General features: G+C 44.1%; 1 protein-coding gene across 4 annotated transcripts in view; it reads left to right on the top strand.

Moving 5' to 3' along the window:
• Window positions 1–18679, top strand: part of ebf1a (EBF transcription factor 1a) — a 54366-nt gene extending 35687 nt beyond the window's left edge. Inside the window, exons 11-17 of one of the 4 annotated variants that reach the window (XM_046406230.1) lie at window positions 6267–6355; window positions 9682–9747; window positions 10314–10476; window positions 11696–11875; window positions 13938–14135; window positions 14409–14477; window positions 15691–18679. In XM_046406230.1, the coding sequence (XP_046262186.1) occupies window positions 6267–6355; window positions 9682–9747; window positions 10314–10476; window positions 11696–11875; window positions 13938–14135; window positions 14409–14476 (764 nt within the window). In that variant the 3' untranslated portion in view covers window position 14477; window positions 15691–18679. Of the gene's footprint in view, window positions 1–6266; window positions 6356–9681; window positions 9748–10313; window positions 10477–11695; window positions 11876–13937; window positions 14136–14408; window positions 14478–15687 lie in introns of all 4 variants that reach the window. The other 3 variants (XM_046406231.1, XM_046406232.1, XM_046406233.1) reach the window with 3 other exon arrangements.
• Window positions 18680–19210: the final 531 nt, after the last annotated feature.

Below are 19210 nucleotides of genomic sequence, written 5' to 3'. Positions count from 1 at the left end.
GACAGAATCCATGTCCAAGGGTCATAATTATGACTCTGTGTTTGTTTACGTACGGGAAAGGCTGCTATAGGCTGCCTCTGTTTGTTTATGAGCATGTGTGAATGTACTCCAAGCACATACATGCACACTGACAAGTAACTGCATTACTAAGACAGAGGGCAGATGGGTGGGGAGCCTTTGCCATGCCAGAGCTGTCCAACAGCCCACACTCTGCCAAACCCAGAGGTCTGTGCGTATATAAGTGTGTGTAGGTGTGTGTACAGCCTTTTAATGTGCCAGACATGTGGGAAGCATATGCATAAACGTCCTATCTCTTCCCAGCCCTCCACTCTTTCCCCTTGTCACTTTCACTTATTCAAAACTTGTTTCTTTGGATGAATTCATCCTCTCTCTCTCTCTCTCTCTGTCTCTCTGCCTCTTGGCTTCTATGGAGGCACATAGAAGAATCTCAACAGGTGAGAAGTAGCAAGAGGTCATCCACTGGGAGCTGAACACACACACACACACACACACACACACACACTGTGCTGCTGCTTGCCAAGCGCTGGCACCTTCACGGTGACACAGTCAACCGTGTCGAGGCATAGATCCCAGCTCTATTCTTCACACACTTCGCTTCAGTCACTGCTCTGTACCCTCAGCGGGTATTTGTACATGTCCCATAGCTCTTTTATCAATACCCTTTTGAAAAAATAATGATAATAATTTTGTGTTCTTCTAATGAGGAAGAACTTTCTGACATTTGGTGTCTTGAATGAAAGGCAGAGAAAAACGAGAGCATGAACAGAGCATGTGAAGCAAAAAAAAAGCAATTGATGAGAGTTGAGAGTGGTGGATGAGAAGGGTAAGAGAATAGAAGGATGGGAGAGATGGATGGAGGATTACCATGGGCCATGTTGCCCTCCTGGGTCTGTTTGGCACCAGTTTGAGCCCAGTTGCCAGTGGGTACTAATCATGGAGGATTGGCAGCACTGCGTGGCAGCTGGCAGCTAGCGCATATACACGCACACACACACACACACACATCAACACAGCACCACACTCGCAGACATGCATATACTCACATATTACTTGTGTACGCACGATCACACACACAGGCGCACAGTGAATTACATTGGGGACAGCTGGCATTGCTAATCAACTTCAGCTGAGGAGAGGAAAGCGAGCAGCTCACAGACCTAATTAAGTCACCACATACCCAATACTGCTGCTACTGCTACTTTGCAAATATACCCAACACATACACATAATCTTTCTATAGGTTTACTGCCCCCACCCTCCGGTGATCGTTGACGCTCCGCAACTGCCCACTGATGAATGGAAAAATTTCAGCTGTAGTTCAGGACAGGGGATTTTTTGGTGCAGAGGAGATTCAGAGAGAAGCTATTACAGTAATGTGTCCTCTGTCGTCTCTGAGGACTCCTCTGCCATTAGACTTCAGAAAGCTCCAATTAGACTCATCAAAGGCAATTAAGCTCTTCACTGATAAGAATAAAAGAATGTTTTTTTCTGCTCTTCCTCTGTCTTTTTTATCCCCTTATCCCCCTTCTGTTCCTCACTCTGCCCTCTGCCTTACCCACCTCTGGGGCTGAGAGCTCTCCCTAATCTCTTTCCCTCCCTCCCTCCCTCTCTCTCTCTCTCTCTCTCTCATTATCAGGTCATTGCCCACCTCCTCCCTCCTCTACCCCTGTACAAATGCATCTCCATGTTTGGTTGTGTATCACCTTTTACTGGATAGCTGTCTTTGTAACATCCATCACAGAACCTCTCCCTTTTCTTTTCTCCGTGCAATATAGAGTGTTAATGCTCACTGTCACTAGAGCCCAGGTGTGTGTGTGTGTGTGTGACACAAGGATGCTGGTTGTAGATTGGGGGAGTTGATGAATCACCCTTGTCGTTCAAAAGGCAATCCCTCCCTCCTCAGTATGCAGCCTTGTCTGCTTAGTGCTTCCGCTACAGCTTCTGCTGATATTAAAAGGCTCTGCTGGCTCACATTAAGGCCGGCACTATGCGCACTGACACACATCCGCACACACGCAGGCACAAACATTAGGGGTAGTTTTTCAGCACTGAGTGCAGATTAGGTGTGTAGGAAACATCACTCAGTTGCAGCAAACAGCAAGAGAAAAGACAAAAGTCAAGAACAGAATTTAAACCAGCCGGGAAGCTGCTGACATTTCTCTCCGTCTTTCTCTGCCTGCCTCTGTGGTCCAAATTAGTTTTAGAAGTAGAGGAAGGACTGTCAGCTGTCTGTCGTTTTACACACTACAGACAAAGGAGTGAAACACAGATGATGCCACTGAAAGTGTCACAAGCATTAACATGCAAGTTCTGATTTATTTTAGCCTGAATTAAACAGTTCACACCCGCTGACGATGGTGTTCTGAATACTTCAGGATACTAATATATCTGATGCTGGTTGTGTTGGCATCATGATGTTGGTGCAGTTTGCCAGAGAATCAACGAGAAAATCTTTTGCCTATGTTTTACTGATACCGATACACTCTGCATTCATATGCACATGTGATACACCTTCGCTCTCGCATCAGCACATTCACACATTCACATATCAGAGACGCACAAATGCAGCATGTAGTCATCTGGCAATAAATGTGGGGTGCAACCACGAGCTGGTCAATTACTCGTCTTGCTCCCATTTGTGAATGCTGTCTTTTATTGAGCTTGGTTGGAGGCCTGCTGCTGATTAAAACGGCTGGTCTCCAGCTGGAGGCAGGGCCAGCTGAGATAGCTGTGCACACTCACATTTACTGCGCACAATTCTTAACAGTGAGGAAATTCACACCTCTATTTGAGATTGAGATTAATTTTCTGCACCATGTGGCTTGTCTTGCCTCTTTAGCATGCTCCGTTCTTATTACAAGAGCATCTGGTCCATGATGATGATGTAAATGAATTTCGAACGTAGATTATTTTATACCCCGCCGAAATGAGCTGCATTCACTGGGGGGAATGATTTTCTTATGTTTTCTTACATCTTAATTCAAGAGTTCACTTTCCTCCAGATTTTCAAAATTTGCATTTTCCCAGTGAGGATCCATGCTGTCAGGTATTGTTAACTGTCGACATGCACTTTTTGCAGCACATAATTAGAGCTTAGGTTGTAGTAGCATCCACACCTCCATTGATTTGTAGAATCTCTTAGCCCCCCACCACACCCCCCAACCTTCCCTTCATCCTTTCCTCCTCTCTCAGCCTCAGCCTCTCCTTTCCTTTAGGAGCAAAAAGCTCTACTCATCTGTTTTCTGTGTATGAATTTCCAGCCATGCATTAGTCTCCCTGACATGTTCAAGCGATGCTTTATTTAGCTTGTCGGATTCTGCAAATAAACGCAATCTCTGGGTTTATGGAAAAATGGATAAAAATTAGATTGTAAGGTATTGATCTGGATTGTGAGTAGTCAGTGGGGGTGTTGTGTGTGTGTGTGGGTAGTGATGGGAGGGGGGGCAACTCTCATCTGTGTGTGTGGGGTTGGGGGGGAGAAATGAAGCCGTAATTCAGGGCTATTGAACCCCCTGCCACTGGCGGCATCGATCGCCAGGCAGCGCTTATGAGATCACACCTGAGCACTGGAGACTGCAGAGGGGAGGGATAGAGGGGGGAAGGTGAGAGGGATGTGAGGAGGGAGAGGGGAAACGAAGGAGTAAAGAGTGAAAAAGAGAGAGAGAGAAACAGAGGGTTGTGATATGATCAGCTCCTTACCCACTGTCTGAGGGCCTGTTAAGGTGTTAACATTGAGCCTCAGAGCCAATTACCTCACCCTGCAAGTACACTCGGTGCACTCCCCCCTCCACACAAACACACACACACAGTGTTGTGACACAGGAAGAGACAGCCCTACTGGACACTTACTGTAGTTTCCCCTCCTCCTCTCTTGTGTTTCCAGGACGACTCCACCATACTGACCTCTCAATTATCCTTCACTCCCCCCCATACCTACTCTATGCGCCCCAAACACCCTCCCAATTCCTCCCCTTTATTCCGCCCATATCTCCAGCACCCCTCCACCCGAGCCACTTTTCCTCCTTCTCCTAGCCCCTCACCCCTTCATACACACTCCCCTGCGGATCTGTGGGTTATTATAGTGAAATATGAAGCGGTGTGGATTCTAGGCTTCATGAAATTTCCATGAGCATTGATCTGATCTGATGTGGGTGATTGCTAGGTGAATCCCTCCAGTCCAGGGTTGTTGCTCATCTATTCATTTATTTATGGCAGTTATGTTTTACTGGCTTTGATTTGCTCTTCTGGAGAGCGACAGCTAAGGATTATAAATATACCTGTATAGGAGAGTGTGCTTTGAATCCTGGAGCGTACCTGCACACCACTTCTCTTTCGAGGCAGTAGAGGTTTTTTTTTCTTTCTTCCAGTACTAATTCTTGTTGTGAAATGTGAGATATTGAGCATAGATATAAACGCATAAAACACCAAGATAATCCCCAAAGAGAAACAGCCAGGTAGTTAGTGGTGTGCATTGTCCCCAACATACTCCTCTTCTGGTTTATGGTCCTTGAAAATGAGCAGAGACAATATCACTTCCTCTCTCAATTACCAAAATTGTCTCTTTATTTGTAATAGGGGGTGTCTCTGTATGTCTTGGGGTTTTTATGCTATTGTTCACTCGAGGCTCATTTGGCACATTGTGGAGAACTGATAAAAAATTCATCATAAAAACAAAAGCCTTTGAGACGAAAAGAGTGGATGTTGTCGGAACAATCCCCTCCTCAGACTGCAGGCCTAATCCAGGGCAAATCCTCCTTAAGGCTTTAGAGAGATCAGAGAATAGGGAAGTAATGTCAAATATTTGTCCTCAGAAATAATTCATACTTTATTTGTTGCATGTGATCATCTCATTGTTTGGGCTTATTTTATCAGCAGACCAGCTGGCTCAAATGTGTGTCATTCTTCAGAAGTTGAGCCTGCCTTTGGCATCTTCTACTGATTTTTTTTTTCCCTCTGCAGTGTCTTTGCTTCTAGCTATTCACCTTTCCTTTCTTTCACTCTCATGGATTACTGAAATGGTCCACTGGGAGAGCTGTCCAAATACGTTTGTGTTGCCAAAACAGAGCATTGCCGATTCTCGCTCCTTTGCTCTCTTTTGGTTCGTGTGTCTGAGCGAGCTGCTCAGGAGGAGCCATGGTGAAGTCACTAGAGGTCCAGCAAGACAGCTTGTACTCATAGCCTCTAGGGGCCTTTTTTTCTGGAGGCCGCCTAGTCAGCCTGGCTGCTCAGATGTGAGGCGAGCAGGGCATCAGCCCTCAGGAAACGTCCAAGCTGCGACCCACGGGGGAAACAGACGGACGGCATGGACACATACAGACAATCCTCAGACATAATGGCGCCTTCTCTTTCACTTTTTGCACACATACAAGTACAAAAACGTTGTACTACCAAAACAGCATCTTATAGGTTGTAGGTCAGAAAAGAAGTCAGAACTGTTATCCATGTATGTTCATTGACTCCCCAGGCAACCCACAAAGAGACATGGGAGGGTAAAAGACAGAGAAGAGTAAGAAAGAGAGTACATTAGGAATGAATTACGAGGAGAGAGCACTTATCCAACAATCCTCCTCTGAAGTGTTTGTACTATAAGCCTCAGATCTTCATTGTATTTATTCTAATGTTTAAATATTCATGGTAAATCTTCTCATATTCAATTACCGTAGCACGACCACAGCATACTGAGAGAGTGCTTTCTCCCTGCTGCCTGGATGATCTGACTGTGTGTGTGTGTTTGTGTGTGTGTGTGTGTGTGTGCACACTCGCATCAGAGTGTATGCGTCTGTTTCTACGTGTGTGTGTGTGTGTGTGTGTGTTTAGCTTGTTCCCCGGAGCGATCAAGCCTTTGTTATATTGGAACCAGGCTCTGTAATTGCTTATATTAGTCGCTGATCAACGCAAGACCACAGGACACACACACACATGCACACATACACTCTGCCAGATTCCTGACAGTCTTTTTATTAACCACCAAAGCAGGCGACAGAGAGAGATTCATTACATCACAGGCAAACAAAGACACACACCAGACTTAATAGAGAACACCCACATTTTCAGCATGTTTAGTTTAATGTTGAAATATTCATGTAAAACCGTGTTTAATTCAGTCATTTCTGCAGTAGAAGAGAGTCACTCGTTTCTTCTGCTGTATCTCTCGGTTGCTGTTGAAAAGTAGGTGTTTTCATTAGTGAGAATCGAGCATTAAATGTTTCTTTTTTTTTCCTGTCTCTCTTTCTGTTTGTGCCTAGCGCTAAACGAGCCAACCATAGACTATGGCTTCCAGAGGTTACAGAAGGTCATCCCCAGACATCCCGGAGACCAAGAGAGATTGCCCAAGGTACAGTGCCTCCACTCCTGTCATGTGTACGTGATCATGCCGGTTGCCACATGCAGTTATTTTATCCAGATTTTTCTTGGTAACACTGGTACAGAGAGGTATTGACAACTTCTAAGGTTTCATAGCATATATAGATATACATGGCACAAGGGCAGCATGACCTCACATACAGAGGAATGACTGTGCTGTAGACAGGAGGCTATACATGACACTATATGGCACGCATGTAAACATTATATCATATGTTCATGGTCATTTTCTGCTCAAACAAACACTTTATTTGCATAGCAGACACACAAGCAACTCTATTCATCCTTCTCCTGAGTATAAGGTCATTTGGACTGCCAAAGTGGGAGAGGAAAGGGATGGATGGAGGGAGGAAAAGAGTGAGAGAGCGAGGAAAGGAGGTTGAGGGGAGAGAGGAAGAGAGAGGCAGAAGCAGGTTAGGTGATCCATCATAGCTGTCCAGTCTTACCTCCTGCTGGGTCAGTGGATCGAAGTCAACCCCGGGTGGACTTTATTACTTCCAGCACACACGTACATGTACGCATACCAACACACACATACACACACACACACACACGTAGCCTGTAAGTGCACGCACACAAACACTCCATGGAAAGAAGCCACCATGAGGCAGAGATGGAGAGTCCAGGTAGATGCACAAGGAAGATAGAGAAATGACTTGTCCTCACTGTGTGTCATGTCTGGTGGATGCAAGACTTGTCCTGGTGAGTTCTGGTCTTTAGCCTATCAACCCCCTGTATCTCTCTAAATATCTTTGTATCCATCCATCTCCTCTCCTCCTCTTCCTCACTTACACCGTAGTGTCTCTTTCTCTTCTAAATGAACAGCGGTAGCTGGCAGGCCCGGTTGTTCATTTCAGCTCTATTGATTTGTGCCTTTATTGAGGTAATAACAGTTTGTTGACCACACTTCTCTCAACTGTTGGCCTCAATCATCAGAGAGAGGGGCAGGAGAGGGGCATAGACTGGTAAAGTCTTGTGCTACAAATGTCCATTCATGACTCATTCACTGGCAAAGCCTCTGTGTTTTTTTTCTTCTCCTTCTTCTTCTTCATTCAGTTTTTAATCATGATTAAATTGATTGGGATTATAATGTGTTCCATTCTAGAGGTACCTTATTTGAGAGGATTCTTAATGAACCCGCACATACACACACTGAGCAGAGAATAAGCAGGGTATCTGTCAATGCCCATTCTATCTGTGTATATTGTGGTAATGATCCAGTGTCCAGCTGAAAACATCCCTCATACTGTGCTGTGGCTAATAGTCAGGCAGTCAGAGCACGGAGGGAGTGCTGGGTAGCTCAGACACAGCCAGACTGCAGGGTGTTTAGCTAAGGCTGTGGTGTAGCTGGGGGTCTGGGGCCAGCTAATGAGTGACCGCCCTGCCAGACGAGGCCAGGCTCTGCTCTGGATCAGGTTCCCCTTCCTGTTGACGTCTCTGTGGGCCTGACTTTACGGGAAGAGACCCTGCGCCCAGGAAATGGTCTCCCCTTACAGCGGCAGAGCTGGGGAGGCAGCACAGCGCTAACCACATTTATCTGTTTATCAGAACGACTCTGGAGCGCTGCCTAATCGCGTTTAGCTACTGGACAGATCCCTTTGCTAACGAGAGACTGATAGGTACAGACAGGGCACAGGACCACGAGAGAGTGATTAATAGAGAGAATGGAAAAGAAGAGGAGGGGAAGGAGGGAAGGAGAGAGAGACAAGAGAAAGTAGTTTGGAGAGGCAGGTGAAGAGAGAGAGAGGACATTAGAGATGGAGATGCACAGACAGAAAGGAGAATAGATCTGAAAGAAAAAAAGTTGAGAGGCTATGAGACCCAGGCGAAAAATATTTTAGATGAAGTGACTAAGGTTTCACGTGTCTTCCCTGAACACCGTTACACTCCAGCTGCTGATCTGTTTGTGTCCTAATGCCTCACTCTTCCCTCATTTCCCCTCCTCCCCTCCCTCCTGTCATCCATCCATCTACCTATCTAGCAATCCCTGGGAGGCATGGTGAGTCGAGGAAAAGCTGAGAGAAGGAAGCGAGAAGCAGTGCATACATACTAAAGAACCACTTACCTTCCTAGGGCCTCTACATTTCTCAATCACCTCGAGCCGGCCTCCTCTCTGGTCTCCATCTCTCCCCCTTTTCCACCCACGCCTCCCTCTCTGCCTCCCCCAGATAGTGCTAGTAATGGGAGGTTAACACAGAGGCAGCGCTCCCATTATTGAGTGAATTTAGCACCTCGGACAGCGCTCTACAATCTTTATTGCTTTGCTGACCCTCTCGTCATGTCCCGGGCGTGCTCGACAGCCTCCACATGTGCGTGGCTGAGTGTGCGGTTTCGCCTCTGTGTGTGATATGAGGTCTGATTGAAAGGCGGTGTGTCACGGAACAGAGAGCACACATGCTCCAGGGCTTGTTCACAGCGAGGGATACACTCAGGAGGGTATAGCGCACAGCGTGTGTGTGCGCCAGTGGAAGAGAAGGAGGGAGAGAAAGAAACGAGAGGAAGGTTGGAGGGGAGGGGGGCTGCAATTTTCTGGTTGTCGCGCCTCCAGCATATATCCTGGCCCCGGCACATTAACTTTTAAAAAGGGTTTTGTAGGGCTGTAGGTGTCTACATCACACACACATATAACGACTGCCTGGAGTCACACACTCATACACTCGGAGAGGGAAAAGAATAGAGCAGAGAGAGGAGAGAAAGGAAGGTAAGTGGAAGAAAATGAGTGTGTAGTAACAGCAACACTACGGAAGGATAAATGTTTGATGTGGGAAATTCCACTCGGCGGTTTTCACCTGAGCAATGATGTTCTACATTTATCACACAAAGTGAATGCAGGACCATTCACTTGGATCATTACCAGGGTTAATGCAGGGCAGGAGACGGGTGTGTCCCAGCTGACGAGGACAGTTGTATAGCCGTCAAACTGATGATGTGTTGTGTTAAATGAGATTGATGTGTGATCATGTGCAGTAGATTCATGATCCGGCAGTGACAGTGAGAGGAGACATAGAAGATGGTTGACTGATAAAGAGATACAGGCTCATGTTTTATTCACAGATAACAGTATCTTACCTCTGCTCTCCCCAACTGCCCTGCAAGTAACATAGTGCCGAGACAGGGCCATTTCTCTTTCTCTTGCTTCGTCCGTCTGCCTCCTGCCTCTCTTGCACTCTTTTCAAGAGAGGAAGGTCTGCATTCACAGCATAATGCAAGATGAGCAATGTAATAAAAGTGACTGAACTCTTTGAGCCATAATACTCATGATTCCCCGCCTTTTCTCTTTTCTGTGATTAATTGTAGGAGGTCATCTTAAAGAGAGCAGCAGACCTGGTAGAGGCTTTGTATGGGATGCCTCACAATAACCAGGTAAGTACTCACATGACAAAGCATGCGCACAAATGTCAATATTTGTCCCCAGATGAAATTATATTTTGGGGGGTTTTGACCCTTGACAGCATCAAAAGCACATCTCCACCAGCCCCGCAGCACCGTGCTGTGTTCAGGCAAGATCTCGGACCAACAAACGCACACGGGAATAAGCTGATGCTTATATCAGCTCATGTGTTGAGGAGGCAAGGAGGGGAAGTACAATGGAAACTAAATGTAGTGGGAGGAGAGGAGAATGGGAAGATGAGGAGGAGAAGAGTATGGAAACATGAAGCAGGGAGGAAAAGGCTGGCTAAAGATTTGATGAGTCTGTTAATGAGGCTTTCCTCCATTTACTGGAACCAATCCCACCACTCCCAGTGACCACTGATAAAAACCACTCAGCCTTCTAGGTTTACATTCACCATATCTCAAGTGGAGATCTAGCATTCTTGTGAGACCATAAAGCCTGCGTCTTCTCTTCTCTTCTCTTCTCTTCTCTTCTCTTCTCTTCTCTTCTGCCTTTGTCGCTGACCACAGCTCTTTTTTTCCTTCTTCATTGTCAGGAGATGATTCTGAAACGAGCAGCAGATATTGCAGAGGCCCTCTACACAACAGTGCCACGGGGGCACAACCAGCTAGCCAGTCTTGGCAGCGGCTCCGTCCATGCTGGCATGATGGCCGTAAACTCCTTCACTGGGTCAGACGTGGCACAGACAGCCAATCAGGGTGAGCAAATTTAACAGGAAACAATTAGAGTCTATAATCATGGGAAATGTGGGAAGGATTTTTTTTTTAATTTTTTTGGAAAGAGGGATGCATAGTGAAGATTAATAGTGTGATGAGACATTTTATTTTTCATGTGGGAAATGCAGAAAGGGTGATTTAAGTGCAGGGAGAAAATAAAAAAGATTCTGAAAAAGGAGGACAGGAGGAGGGGAGGCAGCAGTGAGAAGTAGGGAAAACTTGAGACGAGGAAAGAACGAAGGTAAGAGAGTGAAGAATGGAGAAAAAGAGAGCCAGGAATGGAGTGCGATGGAGAAATATGAGTGGGTCCTACGGGTGTGTATATTAGGCTGGGGTTGGCCCCTGTCTGACAGAGAGAGATGTGGGTGCAGTCAGTGGTGATTCATCACATGTATCAGGGGAAAGGAGAGGAGAGTGGATGGACCAGCCTCTGGATATGTCTCAATACTTACAATGTGCTTCCTCGCCTCTTGCTGTGTCCTTCATCTATATCTGAATACATGTTCAGATGTGAAGAAAACGCAGACATCAGCTGCGTGACTTCTGGCCTACAGTTTCCATCTCATCTCAACAGATGAGGATGGGGAATTGGCAGTACCTAATAATCAAGTCAGTGATTATTACAGTGGAAAAGTGCAGCCCTTGTTGTGCTGGAGAGAAGAAATTCCTGATATTCAGTTCCAGCTGTTTTTTTTTTCCCTCTCCAGTGTCAGCATGTTGGACCTGAGATGTATATGTGCAGTCTTCTTTCCATATTGTCCTCTTTTGGTTCACTGGCCCTGTAAAGAATAAAGGAAAAAAAGGCCCTGTCAGAAATACTGGCTTCATTCTTTATAAATTACAAGATAGCTGCAGAGGCCTTTTAGTGTTAATTGCCTTATCAATATATCTAATTTTGGAGAGGAGCCAGTAAGGTTAAAGGCCTCTTGTTTTACTGGTTGGATTGCAGCAGGTTCTCTTTCATATCATTCTTTCTGCGCCCTGTTCATTGCTTTCTTGCTCTGCCATATGCTATCTAAGATTTGTTGAAAATTTCTTTGGGCTTTTATTGCATTGTCCATTAGCTGTGTGGGAAAAAGAGCATTTGGCAGCATTGCATGTAGGCTTTCTCGTTTGGATTTGTCTGCCATCTGCTGTGCTCCTAACACCTATTTTCTTATTCACCTATTCTCTTTATCTCCCTCTCTTTCCCTGTCCCTAGGTTTCAGTAGGAGTACAAGCAGTGTGTCCCCTCATGGTTATGTCCCCAGCTCCACTCCTCAGCAGAGTAGCTACAGCTCTGTCTCCACTAGCATGAATGGCTACGCTAACTCTGGCATGGCAACCTTGGGCACCTCGCCCAACTTCCTCAATGGATCTGCAGGCAATTCGCCCTATGCTAGTGAGTAAATACACCACATCCTAGATCTGAAACCAAGAGGGGATGACAAAATCAAGGTACACAAAGAAAAAAGACTGACTCTTTGTCTTTTGAAGATAAAAGAATAGGGATTTGACAGGATTTGAGAACAGGAGGTGGAAATAATAAGTGACACCCAAGGAGAAAGTCATGCAGTTCAGCTGGCTCATCTGTTTCTTTAAGAACAGAGTCGAACGCAAATCCCCACTTTATTGGCCAAGGGCGCAGATCACCTAGAACCCCCACCCCAACACACCACCCACTACCCCTGTTCACACTCACACTCATTCACCCTCCACATTAAAGACCCTTGATTAAATCAATAAACTAATTGCTAGAGAAGCAATTCCATTTCAGCGCTTTGATTCCTGGGTGTTAACAAGTATTTTAACAGGCTCATCGGCCCCACACAGACACTTTCAATCAATGGCCCCTCGGTCTGCCTTTGTAGGTCCAATTTTCATTAATTGATTAGTTAGGCCCCTTCATAAATGGATTATGACTTTATTGCGAGGATTTGTCAGGAAGAGCCATAAAAGCTAAGTGTTGGATAATAACAACAATAAAGGCAGAAGCAGATATCAGAGTGCAGGTGAAATACGACTTGGTTGATTGTAAAATCACTGAGGGGGAAAATGCTCTTAGCGTATTAGCAGACAAAAGACAAATGTAGAAGAAGTGGATGGATAGGATGATATCAGAAGAAGACAGGATTTTGGTTGGGAAAATAACCCTCTTGTCAGTTTTGTCTGTGGATAAGCCTTAAGATTTCGATTGTGACAGTAGTCATCAACTTTTCCAGATAAAATCTATGTTGCACAAAGCCTATTTCTGGTTGGAGCTTCTTTCAGACTGCTACATTGCTGTCTTATGTGTAGATTAATGGAATCATGGTTATCAGTAGAGTTTGGAGAACTTTTTGGCCATTGACAAATATCAAGCCATCTTGACAATGCTGACCTTTGATGGAACAAGTAGTCAAATAATGCACAATGGAGAGCTATCAGCTTATTATCCATTTAATTCAACTTTTATGTTGGAGTAGACATACATTCTTCACAACAAAAACATGTTTTACAGACAACTATGAGACAGGAGTTAAGGACCTACCTAAGTCTTTAAAAAAGTGTGTGACAAGTGTTTTTATTAGCTAACTGTAAGTGAGCATATGTAGAGCTTTGTCCTGTGTCTTTCTTGAATGAAATGTGGTATGATGCTGAAAACAAATCACCTAGAGTCAGCATGTTCCTACTGCCCAGCTGAGTTAGCGCTTAGCTCCTAGTTAGCTGACTAGGTACAGTAGTTCACCCTTTGAATAGCCCCTACAACAGTAAGCTTCTACAGCCATGTCTTCACACAGATGAATTTCATCGCAGGCTTTAGATTATAACACTGATTAGAAGGCTACATATGATCAGGAGCCATGCTAAACTATGCTCAAGACGGCAATAACTACATAAAGAATTGATTGCTGGCAACTAGATGTTGTCAGCTCATGTGTTGAAATTTATTGAAATCACTTGCTCTGGATGTTTTTTAAAATCCCTTACATGATTTGTGAAAAAAGGCTTTTTTTAAGTCCCCCCCCCCCCCCCGCAAAAAAAAAATAAGGGTACAGCACCTTGAGTTGACGGGAAGTTGTTTATCAAGCTGTTGCGCCCTTTGAAAAACAGGATGAGTCATCAAAACAGACTGATCAGAGGGGAAAAATGCTTTGGGCTGTTTTCGATGTAAGTTTCCAACTAAACACATTTTTGTCTTAGCTATGGAATAACTAATTGCCATGTGATTGCTTAACAAAAAAAAGAGGTTGCCAAAAAAAAGTCTGAGCCAGTTGATCTGAGACCAAAATATTATCCCTCCTGCCATCATCCATTGACCAGTCCCTTTCTGTTCCTCCCGTCTGCCCGTCCTCTGCCCTCGGCCCTCTCTCTAACCTCATCACTCCCCTCTCCGTCTTCATCTTTCCTCCCTGCCATTCTTCCCTGACGTGCACCCCATGACCCCCTTAACCCCCCTGTCCTACCCGTCTCTCTTCTCTCAGTTGTCCCATCAAGCCCCACGATGGCCTCGTCGACCAGCCTGCCCTCCAACTGCAGCAGCTCCTCCGGCATCTTCTCCTTCTCCCCGGCCAACATGGTGTCTGCCGCCGTCAAGCAGAAGAGCGCATTCGCCCCTGTTGTGCGACCCCAGAACTCCCCTCCACCCACATGCACCAGCGCTAATGCTAACAGCCTGCAAGGTAAGCCGCTAAACAAGTGGCGTTTAATTACATGGTATCTCACGAATTCAAAGGTACTGTTCCATGTGTTTATATGTGGAAAAAACTTCCAAGATAACGTTCCTTTCTATATCTTTCCATCAAGCTTTAATCCTGCTTTTCTTCACCTCCTTATAATAAAAATTTCTCACTTTTACTCCTACTTCTCCCTCCAATTTTCCTTCTTCCTCTTCACTCCCCGTTTTTCCTTTCTTTTCCCTCCTTGAACACCTCCACTCTCCTTCCCTGCCGTAGATCAGTCTTTTGTGGACTCTAGCAAGTACTCATCAGCCAACGCTCTGCAGGGCCTGGCCTTCTCCTGAAGTATGTTATGCCTCTTTTTCATTTTACTTTTTCTCCATTTCTTTCCTTGCCACACTATCCCACAATGCTCATTTGCACCACCATCTCATCCTGCCCTACCCTTCCTTCTCTTCTGTTTTTATTTCTCACTCTTGACTTGTCAGAGAGACAGCATGCCACGCCATATGTGTCCCCTTTCCTGTTTTCACTTCCTGCTTCCTGCCTGTGGTCCAGTGGGTGTCTCTGTTGGGAGGTGGTTGAGGGGGGCTGTTATGCCACCACAGGTCATTCTGTTCTTCCATTTCCATTCAGTGCAGTGCGAGATCTGTCCGTCTAGGCAGGATGTTGTATGGTGCTGAGATCCTGAGAGAGAGAAATGATGGATGGGAATCTTTATCAGAGCCCCAAGCTAAGCACTTCCTCACTTCCTCTGTCGGCGTTGATGAGCGCTGACCATGGTGACCCAAAGGCCACTGGCCACTGTGCACTGATCACACTGACACACACACACACACACACACACACACACAGTCAGAGACACTTAGGAAATAACCAGGGAATTAGTGAATTGAAGAGAGTGGAGGATCAATGGGGAGCCAATATGTTATATGAAAAATTCCTCCCTGTGATGAAGGCAGTGTAAAAAGGGGGGAAGGGAAAGGGATGAGGGGTTTGTGGGAGTGAGGAAGTGAAAATGAAGGAGCTAGAGGAAAAAGCACGCTATAGGAAGGCAAAAACGTGACTAAAGCTCACCATAAAATGGATTCCATTTCCATGTTCAAGTGTTGAGTGTAATTTCATCACCTCTGTCATCCCATGTCACTGCATCTCGCCTTCAGCTTTGAATTATGCTCCATGATGCACAATGGGCTCACACTAACTGCTAACAATTAACAGTGGCAGATCTTGCACGAAGCTATTCAGAAAGCCTGCAAAAAGTTGAATGATGCCGTCGGTGGCACAGCAGAGGAAAATGTTTTGATTTTGGGGCCTCGGAATGAAGAGATAATGAGGGAGAGTCGTCTTTGTTCGCCAGATGCTGGAGCACATTTCTGTTATGTGACTGTTGTGATGACAGATGAAACCCAGCAATCACATGACTGACCTCTCTCTTTTGCTCTCTCTCTCTCTCTCTCTCTCTCTCTCTCTCTCTCTCTCTCTGTCGCTCTCTCTCTCTCTCTCTCTCTCCCCCCCCCCCCCCCCCCCCCCCCCCCCCTCTTTTCCCACAAAGCAGCGATTCCTGGGATGATCGTTCCGCCCATGTAGAGGATCTGGGATAGCTGGAGATTTGGGAATGTTGAGAGGAAAAGACACAGTAGCAGAGTCTGGCGAGCCTCTGTTAAGCTCCGGAGCTCAAGATAAGACGCAGGACTCTGTTAAACTCAGGCCTTTCCATTGGGATTTCATCTGAAGGGATATGGGAGGAGAAAAAGGGGACAATACAAACCTTTCTGATGTAATTTCCCTCTTGGTTGAATTAGTGTAGCTTCTCTGACACCTTTGGACGGAGTGTATAGAGACTGATAGTTTACCCAGAGTGTGACACTGACCTCATGAAAAGAGCATTTATTTATCTTTATGTTTATGCCTGTAAGGTTTGGGTTTGATTACTGGAGGCCCCACGCCGTCTTGCAATCTGTAACTCGCGCAAACAACGGGGAAGTGTTGGTTTGGCCGTGAAGTTTACGTAACCTCTGTCACAATAGAAGACCCTTTCTGTAGCTCAGCTTGCTCACTAAAACCACATAAGAACACGCTGGCCAAATGGAACTAAGGTCAACAACTCAAAAAAGCAAAGAAATAAAGAAAAAAACAAAATCAACCCTCAGTTGTGCTGCTAATTATCCCATAAATCTAAAAGTGGTATAACGAAATCACCCTATGCTAATACAACATCAGAAAACATGCCTTTCTTTTTTTTTTTTTTTTTTTTTTTTTTTTTTTTTTTGGTTTGTTTATTTGAACTTTAATAAAACTGTGAGGTTTGAGCTGTTTGCAATATGCTTCTCTGCTTGTCGTGCGAAGAAAAATCTGATGATTTAGCCAAAATTGACATTTTGTCTGAGATTTTAGGGAAGACTTGAAAAGCCAGAGGATGTGTGCGTCCAGCCAGCACTGTTCTGAAGGAGTCTAGTAAATATCAAATTAGAATAATTGCGTGATATATGTGATATATTTTTGTATATAAGAAAAATGTTGAGTTTTCATTTGACATTGCTTTTCTTTTTTGCGATAGCTATAGTTTGAAATGTAAACATTAAATGTCTTAAGGCAGCTTCTCAGTACAGAAGATAGATTTACTGTGTGTTGTCAATATCTCTTCTGCTAAACACGAGAAACTTGGATTTGGATACAAAAAGGGGATTCCTGTAAAATATCCTATAAATAATGTATTTATCCCTTGTATTTGTACATTGCCTCTCACCCTTGTTTAACTGTGTTGTGTAAGTTCAATACAGTAAGTGAACATATTTCACAGTGTTTTGTTTCATTATTTACTATTGTCTCTCACTATTTAAATGTGACCCTTTTTTTTATCTTATTTGTTTTGTATGTTGATTGTTTTGCATTGGTATACCATGGTTTCATTTGTTGATTCAAAAACATGCCATTGTCTATTTTTGTATTATTTGTAAGTTAATAAAAAAAATTTCAGTTTTTTTCCTTATGAAAATGTTTATTGTATGGCAAAAAAAGTAGCATCTTATTAAGAGTATTTGGTTGAAGTAGATTTTTTAAGAATATATACACACATTAATATATACTGTAAATCTATATCTTTTTGTTTGAACTCTTTGAGGCTTTCAGATTGATACTGTTCTTGAGCTGATAATATGCATGGGTTCTTCTCTTGACTGACACTTTGTTTTTTCGTGTGCTGAAACCGAGAGAACTAAGAAATTGCTCTGTGTTTTTCTTTCTTTGAGTTCCTCTTTCCCCCCCCCTCTGTTTTTTTTACTTTTCCTATGTTATTTATGCCTGCTTACATACTGTATCTATATACTCTTTCTTTTTTTCTGTCACTGTAATCTTTACCAGCAGTCTAGATGCCTTAACAATGCAAACCCATTCTTCATTCAATCACGTGTACAGTTTTCTACCCTCACCACAATTGTCCATTGCCACAGAGGAATTCATGGGAACTTGGGGACGAAGCACAAACCCACTCTGTTTGGTTGTGAAGCCAGACTAGAAGACAAAGAGCCATAATTCAACAATCACACACACCCCGATGTACTATAATACCATGGCAATGGCACACTTTGAAGGACAGTCGTCACTGAAAGGCCTGTCCCAGCTGTGCTCATTGCACTTTAGTGTTCACAGAAACACTTTGTGTCTTTTTTGTAGCTATTATGTAGCTTTTTTTTTAAATTAATGAAAAAATTTCGACTGCATGCTGGTAATATTTCTCATTAACCACAGGATCACAACAGTATGACAACACAGAGCTGTGTTAATTGTAGTACAACGGGGAGCACAGTGAAGACAAGCACTGTCACAGCACAATTTTAATCCAACACATGGAGTCGTAGGGCTGACTCCAATATTTGACAGTTGATCCCCCAGTCCCTCTCTCCCTTTATTAGCCTTTGGACAATACAGCTTCATTACAAGTTAACAGAACAAGAACAAGTGAGGAAGCATGAAAGGGAGCTCCTTTGGCCCCTTAGCCATTTCTATAGTCTTTTCTTTGTGTCTGCCGTGTGTCTTCAAGCTGTTGCTGGACAGAGAATAGGGCTTTTCTCTCTGCTTTTCTTTTCTAGAGCCTGGTTTTGTTAAGTGGATAGAAAGGACGTTTTAACAGAGGCGCCTGCTGACAGACGAGTGTTTTTCAGGCACTTGTGTGCCTGTGCTGGTTGGGCCGAGGTGGGAGGGGCTGCACCATATCTGTTTCAAATGAACTACAGAGGTCTGTTGTCATACAATGGCTTCTTTGTAAGCATAAGTCCCATCCTGATTATGAATATTGGTACTGGGTGACAAAGTTTTGTATTTAGGTAACAAACAAAAAAAAAAAAAAAAAAAGATGCAAACCAAATAGCTGGTGTCTATTTTTCCTCAGTTTTGTCTTTGACTGCAAATACACTGAACAGCTCTATGATATAAGGGAAGAAAAAAAATTCTACTGTATAGATTGTTATTGTTTTTGATGAAAATTGAGCTGTAAGATAACTTTTGGACTCTCACAATGTTGAATTAAAGTTACCTCTTGTCTGTGATTTTGTCAGTTGTCATTTTGTTATTTTTAAATATGTTGTGTTTCAGGTGACTGTACAATCAATGTAGCACAAATTCAACTTATGAAAGATTGAAAAAGATGGGGTTTTTGACTTAAAATATATCATCTCCAAATAAGTGACAGGCCACTGACTAAGAATAGAGAACTGTTTAAGACTAATTCCACAGGTCAGAAACAGGCCTGCGTCCCCTCCCCAGCTAGGCTCCTTTCTCTAATGAATCTAATTCATTAATGCATTACTGATGGCATGGTGAACATGGTTAGCCTGACAAGTTTCCTCCTAAACACATTAGTTAATGATGATTCCAAGGTTATTAATTGCAAACGCACCAGCCCACCATAATTGAGTCATCATTTGCATACCCGGTCATCAGCAGAAAATTAATTTCTTTTTTATTTTTTGCATATCTAATTTAGGGAGCTGCGATTGGATTAGCTTGTGAAAATAGCGGATCCCAGGATTCTGCTGACCTCAAAGTGTTCCAGGGCCTCAGCGGTAACTGGAGGCTTC

Source organism: Scatophagus argus, chromosome 12 (assembly GCF_020382885.2).
Source record: "Scatophagus argus isolate fScaArg1 chromosome 12, fScaArg1.pri, whole genome shotgun sequence".
Taxonomy (NCBI): Eukaryota; Metazoa; Chordata; class Actinopteri; family Scatophagidae; genus Scatophagus; species Scatophagus argus.
The sequence above is the reverse complement of the archived record's forward strand: the minus strand, read 5'-3'. Positions and strand labels throughout refer to the sequence as shown.